The sequence below is a fragment of the Geotrypetes seraphini genome, chromosome 2 (genome assembly GCF_902459505.1).
Source record: "Geotrypetes seraphini chromosome 2, aGeoSer1.1, whole genome shotgun sequence".
Taxonomy (NCBI): domain Eukaryota; kingdom Metazoa; phylum Chordata; class Amphibia; order Gymnophiona; family Dermophiidae; genus Geotrypetes; species Geotrypetes seraphini.
In genome coordinates this window covers 421,900,286-421,918,667 of record NC_047085.1, presented here as the reverse complement: position 1 = coordinate 421,918,667, position 18,382 = coordinate 421,900,286, and the positions used below count along the sequence as shown (strand labels likewise).

Genomic DNA, 18,382 nt, shown 5'->3' with positions numbered 1-18,382 from the left:
ATTTAGTTTTATTCAAATTTAGTTTCAATTTAAACTCCCTTGTCCACTCCTCAACAACGATATAAGCCTTGAGTCTGACCTTGGTACCGGGAAAGATGGTAGAGGCACTGATAAAGGACCTTGATGGACACAATCTGATGAGGACCAGCCTGATACTTCTTTGGGAATTGATTCTATAGCTTGAATGTCTAATAGCCTTTGCACTGTCGCTCAAATCCTGACCTCTTTTTCCGGCCATTTGGCTGGAAAGTCAATAAACAGATCCAAAGGAGGGCGATAAAATTCGATCTTGTAACTCTCTGGAATAAGATCTAGAACCCATCGGTCCAAGGAAATTCATTCCCACTCCCTCCAGAATGCAGACAGTCTCCCGCCAATGTGTGGGAACGTGGCAGCCAACCTGGCATCATTATAATTTCTTGGAGGTTGAGCTGACACGAGACCCTGAGGGTTGTTGGCATCTAGAGTTGCCAAATTGCTGTCTGGACCACTGAGAAGATCTCTGAGTGGAGTAATCTGCATAGAATTGGTGAAAACATCGTGAAGAATGAAAATTGCCTTTGCCTCCCCAAGAGGTCTGCTAATGGGCAGAGATTTGGGAGTGTCATGTTGGCCATAAGGTCGTCAAAACCTTTACCAAATAGCATCTGTCCTTTGAAGTCTGTTTAAGGTGGCTTTGAAGGCTGAATTGGCCACCCATTGTCTGATCCAGAGCATGCAGTGGGCAGAAACTGCATTGGCAGACACCTTGCTCATGACTCTAATGATGTCTACTACATAATCCACCCCTTCCAGCACCAGCTGAGGGCAGATGTTCTCCTCCTTGGCTGACTTTGCTATAACCTGGCAAGCATGTGGCACAAACAAGATTGTTACTGCCACTCTGATCCCCAAAGTTAGCGCTTCAAATTGCCTCTTTAGAACCACACCCACCTTACACATCCTTTAACATTACTCCTCCATCACTAGGGAGGGAGGTATGTTTAATTACCTGAGCCACTGTGGAATCCACCTTCGGCTGATTAAACTGCTGCTGAAATTCCAGAGCCATAGGGTAAGTTTGGACATAGGTTTGGCCACCTTCAGGGAGTCTTCCAGAGTCTCCCATTGTTCAGCGACCACAAGGTAATGTCCAGATGAGAGGAATAAAGATGGTCCAAGTATTTGTGCTGCTCATGACCATGCACTGTGAGGTGGATGGCTGCTGAAGCTCCAACTTCAACTCCCTGAGTGCATCCATATTGACATGTGGGACAGTAGCTAACTTGAACAGTCGCTGCACTGATTGTCTCCCTGGTTGAGAGCAGTGATCGTCTCTTGACTTCTGGTCCTTGACAGGGAACCGGTATCCTCCAGGAAGGAAGCTGAGCCCTGGAGCAATAAAGGCATGGATCCTGATTTCCAGTCCTCCCAATTTGCTCTACTTGGTCACATAGGCTGGGAACTGGCTTCCTGCAAGGCGGAGAGGCCTCCTGAAGAGGCATCTCTCCCCAGTCCGACTGGCATGCCCCCAGGCTGTGCAATGCATCCCAGGCCCATCAAATAAGCTTTCCACAGAGGATTCACAAATTCTAGAGTAAATCCTTGTACAGGAAGTCCCAAGGACCCCTACAGCACTCTCAGACTGGCTTGCACTTGCGTTTCATGCCTTCGCTATTTGAGGACTCTGAGAGAGATTTTCTCCCTACCACTTGGCCCCCTGTGGTTTTCCAACCCTAGAGGACTCAGAGGAGGCTAGACACAAGGCTCTTGCCCCTCCCTCATGTACACTGATGCATGCGGTACACAAACACTCCTTGGCTGATCATCCAGCGCAAAACTGGCATGATATAGGGGTAGAGCAGCCTGAGGAGTCCATCCTAGTCGATTTTGAACAAAATTGAGGGGTTTTGAGACAGACGAAGGCTTTAGAAAAAGATTGTTTATAATCCAAGATGGCCACTGCCAGAAAAATCGCTCCAAAAATAGCCCGTGGAGGCTATCCTAAAAGTTAAAAGAAAATTCAGGGAAAGGTGTTTTGGTTGTGGGGAACTTTATCTCTGGCCCCCAAAACCCCTGAATTCAGCTTTTTCAATCCCCTCCTCCACCCACCCCCCAACCCCCCCTTTCCCCCAATTTTCCTCAAAGGGAATAAAGGGCTGTACTCACAGTGCATCTGCTGTTACTGGTGCCTGACTCTGTCAGCTTTGCTGCAACCTGATCTGCCTTGAATCCTTGTGTAACAGTTCAGACTTGGAACTATTCAGGCTGACAGTCAAGGCTATAACCGACTGAAGGCTCAACCCCACAAATCCTTATGGCATGCCGGGGTGGGGGGGGAGGAAGAAGAAAATACAGCCAGCTTCCTTAAACCCAAAGGAATTCACACAGGTGCCCCACAGACTGCACTGAAGCCTCTAATAAATCAGAAAGTGAGCAGGCTCCTAGGGGAACAGACCCCAAGTCTCAAAGTAACAACAAGCAGGCTGGCTCATCAGGTACACCTGGAGGTTGCCCTGTGAGCTGCAGTCTGTCCTTGCAGAGTTTGTGTTCTCTCCCAGGAAGAATAGCCCCATATATAGGGTCCTCTGGCACTAAAGCTTCCCAAAATGGAGCAATAAGACCCAAAAATAATAAAAACTGAACAGAGCAGATCAGAAAACCTCTTCTTGGTTCGCTTGCAGAAGGAAAAACTGAAGAGGGAGCTATACTCCACTGGGGAAGGAGGAGGAGGAGCTGAAAGATATGATGTACACCCTTCTGCAAGTGGTTCGTGAGCATGAATTGATCACCTGTATATATGTAATAGAAAGTAAGTTTAAAGAGAAAGTACTGTCAAATACCTATTTTCATGAAAAGCACTCCATGCCTTAACAAAATTATGTTTATTAGCAGTATAGCAAATCCACATAAACATAAGTATAAGCTTATTTTTATGCATAGGACTGTGTTTTTCTTTTAGCAATTCAACTACAAGCAAAATACCATATTTGAAAATCCTATGTAGTACTATTTTTAAGATGACTACAGATTTTCAAAGGCATCAAGCATTTTTGTGATGTCTGAGTGATGAAATGGAGGAATAGCCTAATGGTTATTGCAGTGCACTGAAATCCTGGGGAACTTGGTTCAATTCCCACTACAGCTCCTTGTGACCCTGGGCAAGTTACTTTAATTCTCCATTGTCCCAAGTACAAAACTATAACTTCTTTCCATTCCCCACCCTGCAGCTTACCATCTTCAGGCAGCCAGCAGCTTAAATGTGCTGCATTTGATGATCCAGAAGCTTTCCCTCTGCTGCAGCGGCCTGTCTCTGTGGGGACAGGAAGTTGATGCAGAGAGGAAAGCTTCCAGGGCCACAGAAGGCAGTGTGTTTAAACTGCTGGCAAATCGAAGATCACAAGTAGCAATTTGGGAAAGGAAGAGAAAGGTACCGGGGGGGGAGGGGGAGGGGAGGAGAATGTCATATCAGATTGCGAAGGAGAAGGAAGGAGACAGATGCCAGACAGGGAAGGGAAGAAAAGGGAAGGTAGAGAAAATTGGAGAGAGATGGCAGACCACAGGGGAGGGGATACCAGTTTGGGGATGAAGGGAGAAGGAATGGATGGAGAGAAGAGGAAAAAGATGCTAGATCATGGGGAGGAGAGGAAAGGGAAGGAGAGACAAGAGATACCAGATTGGGGGAGAGCAAGTGAGAGAAGGAAGGGAAGGAGAGGAGAGAAATGCCAGACCATCGGGGGTAGGAACTGTTAGGTATTTCTTTTGACTTATGGGTGGCATGAAAAAATTACTGAAACACTAAGGGTGCCATGAACTGAAAAAGTTTGAGAACCACTGTCTTATGTTTAAACGATTTCTATTAATTTTCAAATATACACCATAAACAAACAGAAAAATACAGTGTTCAACCCAAACATGGAACAACACCTCCCCAACCCTCCCAACCCACCCCCAACATAAATCCTGCATTTTTAACAATCAAAACAAAATATCCTTGCAGAATACATCCTAAATTCAAAATTCTATTTCGAACATGAGGTGTGAGAACACTCCAAAAAGGTTCCCAAATCATACAAAAACGACATCACAAAGAAGAATCAATGTCCACAAAGTCACGGCACTCCAACAAAGCTTGCATCATCATAAGGGCATGCCAGTGAGACACTGAAGGGGCATCCAATGTCAACCAGGCAGTCAAAATAGCTTTCTTATCTAACAGGATTGCTCAGTTCACAAAAGCAGTCATAGCCCGTCACTTAGGGAAAACTAGCTGGTGTTGTCCAAATAAAGCTTGTGGAGTGGGAAGCCACCGTCATTTCAAAATTGTCAAGATAAATCTACCCAGATCCATCCAAAATGCAAGAACCAGAGGACAAGACCAAAACTGATGACCTAAAGATGCATAAGGTAAGGAGCATTTAAGACAAGTATGAGACTGAGTAATCTTCATCCGAAACGCTCGGGTAGGTGATACATGAAGATGAAGCAAATATTTATGTTGCAGCTCCCAATGTGTTATATTGGCTGTCAATTTGAGGGCCTTTTTCAAGGCTCTGCTAAGAAGTTGAGCTGATAATGTGTAGACCACAGTCCAGCCAAAATGTCAAAGTCTGCCTCTATCTGACATTTGAGCAAGACCACATGATGAAATCACAGTGGGATATGCTGTTGTGCCGAGAGGCTAAACATTTCAGAGATCTCCTCCCGGCATTTGTCTGTAAGAAATCCAGTGTCTGATTTGATAATAATAAAAAACATCTATACTCTGTAACCTATAAATGCATTTCAATTGCTCAAAGGTATATAAACTCCCTCCTCTGTAAAGAATTGAAAGATATATTGCAGTCCCTTATTTTTCCAAGCTTGACAATGCTTACCAGGTAGGAAATCATTATTGCCCTGAATTGGCAGATATGGAGAAAACCCGATGAAACTTTGAAGACACGGCACACCCAACGTCAGGCCATACAAGCCGGAGGGAAAATAGGATATATAGAAACGACCTCTCGAAGGACTGGTGAGGTCACATGTAGCATATAGCTAAAATGAAAGGGGGGACAATAAAGAGGTTTCCAGAAAGGAATCATAAAAAAGAAGTACCTCTAAACCAATCATTAATATGGTGCATTTGGTATGCTATAGCATACCACCGAATATTTAATAACCCATAGCCACCCTTAGCACGCATGACCTAGCATAGGTGAGCTGTGCCCTCCGACCTCCCCACAAAAATCTCTGCACAGGGAACGGTACAGTTTAGGGGGTGAAGAACTTATGTGCACGATGGAAGAACGGGACTTGGGTGCGATTGTATGTGATGATCTTAAGGTGGCCAAACAGGTTGAAAAGATGACGGCGAAAGCTAGAAGGATGCTAGGTTGCATAGGGAGAGGTATGGCCAGTAGGAAAAAGGAGGTATTGATGCCTCTGTATAAGACTCTGGTGAGACCTCATTTAGAATATTGTGTACAATTCTGGAGGCCGCACCTTCAAAATGATATAAAAGGATGGAGTCGGTCCAGAGGAAGGCTACTAAAATGGTGTGTGGTCTTCATGATAAGGTATATGGGGACAGACTTCTCAATCTGTATACTTTGGAGGAAAGGCAGGAGAGGGGAGATGGAAAAATTATGTTCTTACCTGTTAATTTTCTTTCCTTTAGACGCAGCAGATGAATCCAGAGACCAATGGGATAGCACACATCTACCAGCAGGTGGAGATATAGAAACTGATTAACAGGTGGTCCTATTGGCTGGCACGCCTCCTGCATCTTCAGTATTGCTCCTTGCCCAAGCATCTGTAACCATGTAAAAAAACTTCTTTCCCATAACAAATTTCAAAAGGTAATAATACAGAATACAACTATCAATAATAACAGACTTCGAAAGTTGCAAAAGAAAAAACCAACAGTCAATATCCAGAAAGGGTGGGGCTCTGGATTTATCTGCTGCATCTAAAGGAAAGAAAATTAACAGGTAAGAACATAATTTTTCCTTCCTTAGCAACAGCAGCAGATGAATCCAGAGACCAATGGGATGTAGCAAAGCAATCTTCAATCTGGATGGGAAGCAAATGCCGCCTCCGCAACAACCGAAGCACTAAATGCAGCCTCCGCATGTGCCCCCACATCCATCCGGTAATGCTGAGATAAAAGTATTCTTGGAAGACCAAGTAGCCATATGACAAAACTCCTCCAAGGAAAAAAAACCTCTGGACTGAGTCCAAGTAACCACCATTGCTCTGGCTGAATGGTCATGAAGTTCTTCCGCCAACTGCTTCCCTGCCATCAAGTAAGCATAAAGAATGTCCTCCTGGACCCTTCGAGCGATGGAGGCTTTGGACACTGCCATATGTTTGTCGCGTCCCTTGAAGAATACAAAGAGGTGATCTAAACAACTAAAAGTCGTTAGAAACCTAGATTGCGGAGAATGCTACGCACTTTTAAAAAAACGCAGTGATGGAAAGCTCGCCTCCCCATTCCTTCTCCCAGGAAGAAGGAAGGAAAAGTGAGAGCGGCATAAAAGAAAGTACTGTCCGAACTGACACCCCAGAATTTGTAAATCAGAAAGAAGAATCCCCGCCGTATAAGGCCTGCAACTCAGAAATCCGCAGAGCTGAAGCCATGGCCACAAGAAACACCGTGTTCAACATCACAGCCTTTTAAAGTCTCAAAAGACTTTTAAAGTGAAGACGTACTAGACAGAATCTAGAAGCTGCATTGACTGCCCCACGGGAAACAATCTGCACCCTAATTGTTATCAGACAAAGCTCACATTCCTAAAGAGAGCTTCAGGGATGATTCCAACTGCCACATAGCATTTGCTACTCTGTGGATTTGGAAGAATAGGTAGCTTGTCCCTGGTTAGAAGGAGCCACACAGCTCTTCCTGCTACTTTGAGGGACTGTCTAGAGGGTGCCATGAGAAGATGGTGACCTGAGAAATCTGTGCGAGAAGCTTTGAAACTTGCAGTCCCTGGCACTCTAGAAATAGAAAAGACAGTTCAGGAATCAATTCTATAGTGCTACCAGACACACACAGCGCTTTAGTGCTACCAGACACACACAGCGCTGCACAGAGGCACAAAGAATAAGAAAATCTCTAAACCTCCATCAGGACACCGAGAAAGACAAGAAGATACCCGTATGAAACACAGGGTACTCTCATGCTGCTAACATCACTGTGAAGCAATTTGCTTTCTGCTGACCCATAACAGCAAAAAAACGAGATTGGACAGCTGAGTACAGGGCAGAATCTCTTTCTTAAGCACCTTGAGGCATAACAGTACAGTTGCAATTAGAGTAGTTAAGTCTTTTAAGTCTTTTCAAGCAGAGAGAGTGGGGAAACACACACACAAGGTATATCACCGCAACAGTGGCAAAAGCTGTTGAAACACTCCTGATGCGTAGAACCCTGAAACCAAGGAAGCCGCAGGATAGTGACCTAAGTCAGCTGCAAAATAAACTCCGTGAACGCTGCGGTGCTCCTGCTAGCGTTGGAGACTCAAGCGTGTGCCTGTTTCATGCCGAAATGAGCCGGCTCTATCAAACATGCATTAAAAACCTACCCGGAGCCAACCATTAAAATATTTTTACCACTGTCATGGTATAAAATGCTTAAAATGAACATTGCTTCGTTCTCAACTTAGGAAATCAAGTGCTTATTTTTTTTTATTGGCCAGATATTTTGCATGTGTAATACGCGCAAAATGTCTGTGCCATTGCAAAAAAAATGAAAAAAAACCCCAGGCAGACCTGTTGGTAATACAGTTACCGACAGGTCTACAGCAGTCAGGTTTTAGGATAGTAAAACCCAATTCAAAATAGCCAAGCGAATGTTAGTGAATCAATCGCTTGGCTATTTTGCATGGAGTTTTACAAATTTGCATGGCCGGATCAGGAAATGGGCGATCGAGGGGGAAAACACGCAGTTGGCAGTTTTGTGAATCGGGTCGGATAGCAGCGATCGTCGCTAAACCTGTGAAAACCATATAACCAAACTAGGACGTTAAGATCTACAGCTCATAACCTCCTTATCATCCTCTCATTGAAACATATCAGCACAATGAGGACTACAATTTTCTCTGTTAGTGCCCCCTCTCTTTGGAACAGTATCCCAAATTATTTACGCGAAAAAACAACTCTTGCCAATTTTAAGGTGAAGTTATGTTTAAATGATTTTTATTATTCCAGCAGTAAGAAGCAAATACAAACAGTAGTACCATTCAGGAAATAACATTTTCAACAATATAGTCAGTTCCCCTCCCATCCCCTCCCCATTTAAGGTGAAGTTAAAGACATTTCTCTTCCTTGATGCTTTTGCAACTAAAACTTTCCTTTTAAGGATGACCTAGATTCAAGAAAGGTTTTACCTTCTGTTTCCCCTCCCTTTGTTATTCTTTCCCTTATGTGTTCTCTTTCTCTCTGTCAATTGTAGTTCTAACCCATCTTTCCTTTTGTTCCCGTTCGTCAGTGTCTTTAAATATTGTCATTTCCCCTGGTCTGTTTCTGTTTAAATTGTATTTTAATTTGGTTACGACTTTAAATCAGGCATGGATGTTGCCCAGATCAGATGTATTCCACGTATTAACAAAGGCAAAAAGAAAATGAGAGTCAGCATGATTAAAAATTGAAGTGAAAGAGGCTATTAGAGCCAAAAGAACGTTTAGTGCTTGAAAAATAAGCTACTATAAAATGCATTAAAGTATTGTACGGTATTTTGACTGTTGGCATATAAATTATCTTTTTTTTTGAGAGAGAGAGGGTGTTTCATAGGTAGAGAATGGGCATGGAAACATTAACCATTTTGGGAGGGGGTGTTTCATGGACAGAGAACAAGCATCGAAGCATTAACCAGCAAATGCCAAGTTAATGCAGGAGCACTTGAGGCCCTGATTCTATGAAGTGTTTTTCTATAATGGGCACCTAAATTTTATAAAATCAGTGCCGACTTTATAGAATCAGGGCCTTACTAACTCCATAATAGGAGGCAATAAATGCTCCCATTTTAACTTTTTATAGGGAACACTCATTAGTCTGAACATTAGGGGATGACCTAAAAAAAATTGATTTAAATACCTTATATTATGCTGCATTGAATTTGGTCTTAGCAAGGGGGAAGTCTCAAGTTATGACATACTAGGCCCAGATTCTAATGCCCTTTAATAAAAGGCTCCATAATGATGTTTGTTATTTTACACCTTTTTTTTTTTTTCCCTGAATCAAGGTTCAACCCAAATAGTTTACAACCAACAATGTGCTGCAGCTGCAGGGTGCGTTGTGGATGCAGATAGAGGACCAGGCGTTTACAGAGGCATGACACACTTGTGCAAGAATACAGAATATAAAAGTAATGCACTATTTGTTTTCAAAGTACATGTTACAAGTATCACAATGCCACAGATACAGTAAAAACGGAAAACAAAATTATCCTGCATACACTAACTTATATTGAACTTCAGCACAAAAAAGAAATGAGTGACATGAGGAACCTTATTACAAGCAGGAGCTATCTTTAGCAACCCAGGCTCCAGCCTGTACAAACCTCTTGATTTTTAAAAAAATCAAACTATTTTTACATTTAAAATAAAAAATGGATTAAGACAATATTCACTTGCAGAGTTAAAGGACATAAGAATTGCCGCTGCTAGGTCAGACCAGTGGTCCATCATGCCCAGTGGTCTGCTCATGCGGCGGCCCTTAGGTCAAAGACCAGTGCCCTAACTGAGACTATCCTTACCTGCGTACGTTCTGGTTCAGCAGGAACTTGACTAACTTTGTCTTCATGATTTCTGAACTGCTTCAAAGTTTGGCAATCTACTATGATAATTTTCTTCAAAACAGAAATAATGTAGCTATAAATCACTGTCAGATATTTGACATCTGATTTTGTAATCAACTATCAATTTTTTTAAGGAAGAACACTGATTCAGAATAGGTTTAATAGAGAATCTGAGATGGCTAAATAAAAGGGATTTTCTGATTTCATAACATCCCGAGATATGCCAATCTTTTCTCCAAAATGAAACGGGGGAAACAAAACCACAAACTCAAAAGCACAGAACCAGAGTGGAATTGTCCCTATCAGAATGGTGAGCACCAAAAAAGTGTCCTTCAACTTATCTGATAAATACAAATGTCTTTATTAATCCAAAGTCTCGTATATGCATCCAATGACTCAACGACCCGACATGCACATGTTTCGGCCTAACCGGCCTGCCTCAGGAGTCTCCCACAACCGATGACCTAATAACTCCCGTCAGCCATAGCCCCCACACCATACAGCACTACTGCAATCAGCCAAAGCTAGTTCTGTAATCTTTTCTCCAAACCATATGCCATAATTATACGCTTATACAAACCAAGTTATCTATGTCATATCAAAACTATATGTGCATGATTCTTCTCACATGTTGGATGAAGACATACCGTGTTTCCCCAAAAATAAGACAGTCATATTAATTTTAGGCCCAAAAAATGCACTAGGTCCTATATTCGGGGTATGCACATGATCATCTCTTCCTTCCTCTCCTTCCCCCAATTCTTCCTCTTTCATTATTCTCTCCCACATGTGCAGCATCTTTCCTCCCCTCCCTCCCATCCCTCATACAGCAGGAAAAGGAAGAAAGAGGAGAATTATTGGGCATGGTGATGGGAGAGCAGGGAGAAATGTTAGATGTGGTGGAGAGGAAACAGTGGGACAGATGGAAATGTATGCAAAGTGGAGGAATGCTGGACATGGTGGTGAAGAGAATGGAGGAACAGAGGTAGCATGGATCTGAAGAGGGGTGATAGAAGCAGAAATGTTGGACATGGGGCTGGTGGGCAGGGGCGAAAGAAGCTGCACACAGTACGGGGAATAAGAGAGGGAGAAATATTGGATGTGGCAGTAGAGGGGATGGGAGAGAGGCACCCTAGATCCCTCTCTCTCTCTTTGCAGCAAGGGAGGAAATGAGAGAGAGATGGTGGACAGTGAGAGAGAGGAAGACGTTGCACATGGGGGTGAAGGTAGAGGAAGAAATGTTGTGCAGTGGGGGGGGGGCAGGAAAAAGAGTGAACTTTATGTAGTTTAATTTTATGGTTACCATTGTGTATTATTAATAAGATTATATTGTGTGTATATGAAAAATAAATGGAAGAAATGGTGTTTATACTTAGTATTAATATTATTATGGGGTGAGGTATGGGGAGGAGCTTGGGCAGGTCTGGGGCACGGTCTAGGGTGGAGCTTTTGGGACCCCCCAAACAAAAAAGCGTTCCGCTGTCTATGTGAGGACTAATAATGCTGAACAATTAGCAGTTTTTCACCATTGGTTAAAATCAACAAAATCTGCATTTATAATTTACCATGAGTTTTCATTTAGATTTGATTTAAGTTTTAGACATCTGGATTTAGAAACAAAGAAATCAAGAAATATATTTTTTTTAAAGTTTTGACAGCTGTCATTCCCAAGACTTCCTATCGATTAATTCTTATGGCAATGCTACTTGTGCTCCACTATCCCTTCTTTTGATTTCATCCCTCAGACTATAGGCTCCTTTTATGAAGGTGCACTAGCATTTTTAATGCATGCACCGGATTAGTGCCCACTATAACGCGTGCTAGCCAAAAAACTACCGCCTGCTCGAGGAGGTGGTAGTGGCTAGCACGCGTGGCACTTTAGCGCACACTATTCCGCGCGTTAAGGTCCTAACATACCTTCATAAAAGGAGCCCCATGTGAGAGGCAAAAATACCTGAGATAAATCTGCTCTTCCACCAATCGTTAACAATTTGGATACAAAAATATCTGGCTATTTTAGTTGTGGTATGTGTAAATTATGCAAGGAAATGATGCTGAGCAATGAGCTCTGTTATCCCTGCACAGATTTATTTACAGACATCACACAGACCATGCATTTCTACTTGTAATTTACATTGTTTTTTTTATGTCAATGCTCTGTGTAGCTTAGATTAAAAGAATAATAAGGATTCTGTTACATTTGCCTGCAGTGAGGCAAATTGGCTGCACATTGTCAATAAATGTGACACTTTTGGGCAATTACTGTTAACAATAATTACTCATGCATAACTTGAAGATAGGCATGGTGGAAGGTATATCAAAAGTAACGACTTAAGAGGCTTGAACAGCTTTGTATTTTCCAGTTGGTGAGTGTGTCTCCTGCAGGTCTGAACGTCTTGAGGTTACTCTTGATAAATAAAATGTGGTGATGTTTGTTAATGACAACATTGTTTTCTTCTAACTGATCACTACTTGTATCTAATAGTCCTTATGAAGTTTTTCTTTAAATTAAAATAAAAAACAACAACCCAAAACAAAACTTGGCTCAAGGGCATTGGATAAGCACAAGACATCTAGTAGTGAAGAAAACAGCAACAGTAAAATAGCATAGATCAACCTTTGAAGCAGTTCTTTATGAAACCAGATTGAGTTGGATCCCCTTTTGTCTGCAGGGAGTATTGTCTTAAGACAATTTAAATTTTAAATCTATAAATCAAACATTTCATGAAGCATGCATGGGATGAAATTTATGATTAGAAGGAAAAAGGGACTCGGGCTGCTAACTGACAGCCCCTGCTTGTCTGAGTTCCTCTTTTCACTTATTTTCTTTGCAGCCAGGGATCATATGAGTGTTAGCAGAGATGATTTTGTTTAATGGATTAATTTGAAAATTTTACAGAATACATACTTCTTAAACACTTCTCTTTAAAGCTATTTGAATATATGCCTGTAGAGAGACTCCTCTCATCTTCTTAATACAAACTATATTCTTTTCCTACCTTATTCCCATTCAATTGACTTATCTTCATGTTCTCCAGTGATGCAAGCTGACATATTTCAACTGGAAATGAATTCAGCGGATTGTTAGAAAGGTTTAAATCTTTTAGCTTTTGTAGATGGCTAATCTCTGAGGGAATCCATTTTATCAGATTGTCTGAAAGATCAAGCTTCTGTAGATTTTTTACATCATACAATTCATCTGGAAATGAGTCAAATTTATTATTGCACAATATAAGTACTAGGAGAGAATTCATACTGGAAACTTGTAGAGGAACTCTACTTATTTCATTATTGCTTAGATCTAAATACCTGAGGTATTCAAGAGAGCATAAATACATTGAAAATGATAGCAGCTTATTGCTACTTAAGTCTAAATGGTTTAGGTTTTTAATAGATGATATGTCAGCAGGAATGTGAACAATATAATTTTGAGCAAGGTTCAAATATGTAAGAGCAGTCAGGGAAACCAATCCACTTGGAAACTCACAAAGTTTGTTACAGCTTAGGTCCACCTTTGTTATATGTATGCAATTTTTTATTTCAATTGGAATATATAACACTGCATTTCCAGAGCACTCTATAACAGAAAGGTTTGTAATGTGTCCGATTTGCTCAGGTAGGGTCTTCAATAAATTTCTGCTTATGTCAAGTTCCCTTAAGAATTTGAATTTGCTAATCTTCCTGGGAAGCTTTTTAATTTGATTACCATGGAGAATCAACTGTTTCATCATAGCACAAAAGCAAAGCTTCTCTGTAATACTGGTGAGCAAATTGTTGGCAAGGCTTAAAACTTTAAGCTGCTGGAGGTTCTCCACTTTATCAGAAAGAACTGTTATTTTGTTATCATCTAGATGAAGTTCTTCTAAGTTAGTCAACTGAAACAGCTGTACAGACAGGAAAGTAAGTCTGTTGTTTCTCAGCAAAAGTTTCCTTAGGTTCTTGAGTTCTCTTATTTCTTTTGGTAGACTATGAATTTGGTTTCCTGAAAGATTGAGCTCAGTTAGCTTTGGAAGATAACAGATGACCTTTGGGAATGTGAAAATAAGATTGGAATCTAAGTTAAGCAAAGACAGGTTTTTCAAGTCTATCATAGACTTGGGAAAAAATTTTAGATTGTTTCCATGCAGATCTAAAATTTCTAGTGTGACAAGGTCTCCCAACAAAGCAGGCAATTGTTCAAGGATATTATGAGAGACCAAAAGATTTTTGATATTGCCTAGCTGTGATAACTCATCATGAAGACATGATATCTGGTTATGGCTTATGTTTAGAGTAACCAACCTCGAAAGAAGGTAAATTTCAGTTGGTAATGATGTCAACTGATTTCCTTCAAGGGAAAGTAGCTCTAGGTCAATCAGTTTACTCAGGTCTCTTGGCAACGTTTTTATTTCATTGTGGTTTAAGACTAAATATTTTAAGTGATAGGCAAAACAATCTTCTGGTATTTCTGTCAGTCCTTTATCACTTAAATCTACACTGAGCAAATTACTATTTTCTTCAGACAATGTTGATGATATGGTTTCAGACATTGAAAGATGGTGTGTTGATATTTCTTGTGCGTCTTTTCTCACTGATTGTGTTACGGTCATTGGAGATTAATGTGATAGGGTTTCAGTCCCTAATCTTGCTTCAGTTATTGAAAGATGATATAGTACATGTGGGATTTCAGACACAAATTATGTTTCAGTTGCTTAAGGATGATGCAACAGTGCTTCTTCTGGGATTACTTTTACTGATCTTTTGTCAATCACTGAATGACAGTTTCTCATGTGCTTTCAGTCATGTTTTTTTAAAATCAGTGTTAGATGTTTTGATGTATCCAACGAGTTTTCACAGGTTTTTCTTTTCCAATTAATCCAGGCAGTATTAGATGAGAATTTATGCTGCAGATATTTTGAAGCCAGTACTTTTGAGATTTCCCTTCCCTTATCATATAGGCTCCTTATGAATTTATTATTTTGTTTATGCAGTGCCATTAACAAGGGTTCGGGTTCTTGCATGGTAGGATGGTTCACTCGTTTTATGGTGTTTTTTTAATCATCTTACAATCTGAAAATAATCATGTAAAAAGTGTAATGAGTATAATTTGCTTATATTGCATTTCAAAACTACTCAAATGTTCTATTTTTAACAAGTTACAACCCCAACTTTTTTATTTCAGGTTTTGCTTTCATTGGCTTAACTTCAAATTAAGAGTCCTAGCCAGTGGCGTACCTGGGTATGTGACACCCGGGGCCTATCATTTTTTACACCCCCCACCGGCCCATCATTTTTTTGACACACCCCCCCCTTGGTACGCCACTGCTACGGTTCGAAAAAGGCTATGAAGCTGGTGGGAGTGGTGAAAGCATCCTTTAAGGAACACCCTCCCAATATGGCTCTATCCCGCCCCCTTCGTGACACCACCGGATTGTGTTCTTAGCCATTGGTCGACCTTGCCTGGGTCATGCCGTGGGGGTGGACCAGCAGCCACGCTGAAGTGCAGGTCCCAGGAGGATCCGGACCCGGCCGGCTGTGCACCCCCCTAGGGCATGCTCCCAGGGCAGTCCGCCCCCCCCCCCTCGCCCTTGGTATGCCACTGGTCCTAGCCAACTATTTCTGAGACTACCTCCCCCTACGCCCAGAGAAGGAAGATCCACCTTACAAACGTGCTGCCAAGTATGCTCCCTTTTCCCTTAGGTCCCCCTACACTTCAGAGGCTGTTTTGATTAAATTTATGCCACTGTTTGCTCTTAAAAGGCTTCCCAAAATGTTTAATATGAAGAGATTCACCCAAGGCGATGTGCAGCAAGTACAGCTTGATATAGCTTACAATTTTGTTAACAGCATAAACAATAGTAAAATGACAAAATATAAGAACATAAGAAACATAAGAACATAAGAATTGCCACTGCTGGGTCAGACCAGTGGTCCATCGTGCCCAGCAGTCCACTCATGCGGCGGCCCCCCAGGTCCGTGACCTGTAAGTGGTCCTAAACCTAAATTATTTATTCCCTATTTATTTAGTACCTGGATAGTTACCCTCTATCAGAAGTATAAACATTCCAAATAATCATAACAGAAATACAATAAATATTATCTGAATACTAATGATACTATAATATAGGGGTGCCCATACTTTTTGGGCTTACGAGCTACTTTTAAAATGACCAAGTCAAAATGATCTACCAAAAATAAAATTAAAAAACACACTGTACTCAGAGAAAATGTTAATTATCATTTATATTCCAGGGTATTTTCGAAAAGGTCAAGGCAGATGACTTTATGCAATGTCACCTCAGTAACAACTACACAAAAATAGATAAATATACCCTCTCCCCTTTTACTAAACCACAATAATGGTTTTTAGTAAAGGGAGCTGCGCTGAATGCCCCGACGCTCTTAGGCTCCCTGCGCTAAAAACCACTTTTGCGGTTTAGTAAAAGGAGTAACCATAGACAGCAGATATAAATTCTTAAAACGGACATTTTGATCACTAAATTGAAAATAAAATCATTTTTCCTACCTTTGTTGTCTGGTGATTTCATGAGTCTCTGATTGCACTTTCTTCTTGTGCATCCAATATTTCTTCCTTTCTTTCAGCCTCCTGTATGCTTCCTTTCCTCCAGACCTCATTCCCTCCCCCAACTTTTTCTTCCTCTCTCCCTGCCCCTCCCCCTTTCTTTCTTTCTCCCTGCCCCTTCTGTCTTTCTTTCTTTGTCTCCTTGCCCCCTTTATTTCTGTCTCCCTGCCTGCCCCCTTTTCTTCTTTATCTTTTTTCTCCCTGCCCTCCCCCAAGCCACCACTGCCGCAATCGGGGAACAGGCCCCCAAGCCACCGCCACCAAGTTCTGTGCTTTCCCTGCTTCCCAACACTGTAAAGAGGACGCAGAAGCGCCGGGCCGACCGGCCTTCCCCACCCAACGTCAATTCTAATGTTGGAGAGGAAATTCTGGGCCAGCCAGGCAGCGGTTGGATGGCCCAGAACTTCCTCTCCGAAGTTAGAATTGACGTTGGGTGGGGAAGGATGGTCGGTCCAGTGCTTCTGCATCCTCTTTAAGGTGTCGGGAAGCAGGTAGACCGCGAAGGCAACGCGAGTCTATTACAGAGTCTGGGATAGGCTCCGCGATTGACTCGTGTTGCCTTCACGATCTACTGGTCGATTGCGATCGACATTTTGGGCACCCCTGCTATAATAGGCAGCATGGAAAAACATTCATGAAGCACTCTGGTGACATCAAGAGTAACATAATAGGTATAAAATAGACTATTCAAATAATATACAAGTAGATATGCTGCTAATGCTGTTTATACAGCCATGTGAAAAAATTAGAACATCTGATAAAATATTCAGTTCTTTCTTAAGAAATGTTCACATATCGATGCCAAATCTTTTTTTTATTTATCTCTGGAAAAGAAAGTGATGTAACTTCAGGTAAACGACAAATGTTTTCCTTGATTTACTCATGAAACAAAATCAACCGGTCATCCAGATAGGGATGAACCAGGATGCCCTCCTTGCTTAAGGCCGCCACAGAAAGAATTGGCACCTGTAGGGATAACTGGAAGGAAAAGAAGCTGCCCCCTGACCAGGATGGTATCAACAAAAATCACACAAATGTTCTGGGCAACCCCACCCTGTAAAAGCGGGCGAGAATGTTCCTCAGAAAGACAGGACACCTTAGAGTCAGTCATAGCCTTGTTCAACTTGCCAAATCCTCGTCAAACAAGAAAGAACCCCAAAAGAGAAAATTTAGTAAGCTTAGCCTTCAACTCCGCATACGCCGACCAACCTCGGAGCCAAAGGGTATGGTAAGCAGCCACTCCTAGAGCCATGGAATTGGCTGAAGCCCACAGCAGATTATATATGGCATCCGAGAGATAAGAAATACCCAGCTCAATCTTAGCTACCTCCTGATCCACTAAGGACCAGTCATCAGACTACCGGTCAAGGACATGCTTGGACCACTGAAAACAAGTCCGGACTCCAGACTGCCACACATCGCAACCTGGATCACCAGGGAAGCCATGTCAAAACTCTGATTAAGAAGGGACTCCAGCCGATGATCCTCAGAGTTCCGCAAGGCTGAGCCACCTTCAACTGGCACCGAATGCTAATGTGCTATGGCCGAGACCACCGCATCAACTACCGGAGACTTCAAAGTATCCCTATCTACATCAAGGATTATCCTGATGCAAAGGAAAAGAATGGGAGGCCAAACAGATCCCCTGAAGTAGGAGATCCACCACACATGGGGGCTCTTTTGCATCTTCCTCAAAACACAAAACCGATGAAACCTGAAGAATAAATTCCTGGAGCTCTTCCCGCTGGAAAATGTGCACCACCGACACATCCTCGCCAACCGGCGGCAATGAAACACACGCCAGCGGCATTCGTCCCCCTGAAAGGATCTTGTGGGTCCACCAAGGGGTCCAAGTCCTGATGAGGAGAAAATGCCTCCCCAAAGAAAAAGTCCTTGTCCCATGAGACCTGCAGCCGCTTTGACAATGACGGGAGGGGAGGGGGGGAGAACAGATCTGGGGCTGACGTTGACGGGGGTCGAATGGGGGTAGATGCAGAAGGCAAAAGCCCTCCCCCTAAAAAACCTGAGACCCCTGGAGAAGAAACAGGACCCCGGCTAAAGCA

The 18,382-nt window shown here is 42.2% G+C and overlaps 1 protein-coding gene across 1 annotated transcript in view; it reads right to left on the bottom strand.

The window, feature by feature from the left end:
• The window catches only part of LRRD1 (leucine rich repeats and death domain containing 1), a 68,800-nt gene that overhangs the window by 36,408 nt on the left and 14,010 nt on the right, over positions 1–18,382 (bottom strand). The window contains exon 2 of the mRNA XM_033931156.1: positions 12,757–14,806. Within this exon, the coding sequence (XP_033787047.1) occupies positions 12,757–14,346 (1,590 nt within the window). The 5' untranslated portion in view covers positions 14,347–14,806. The remainder of the gene's footprint in view (positions 1–12,756; positions 14,807–18,382) is intronic.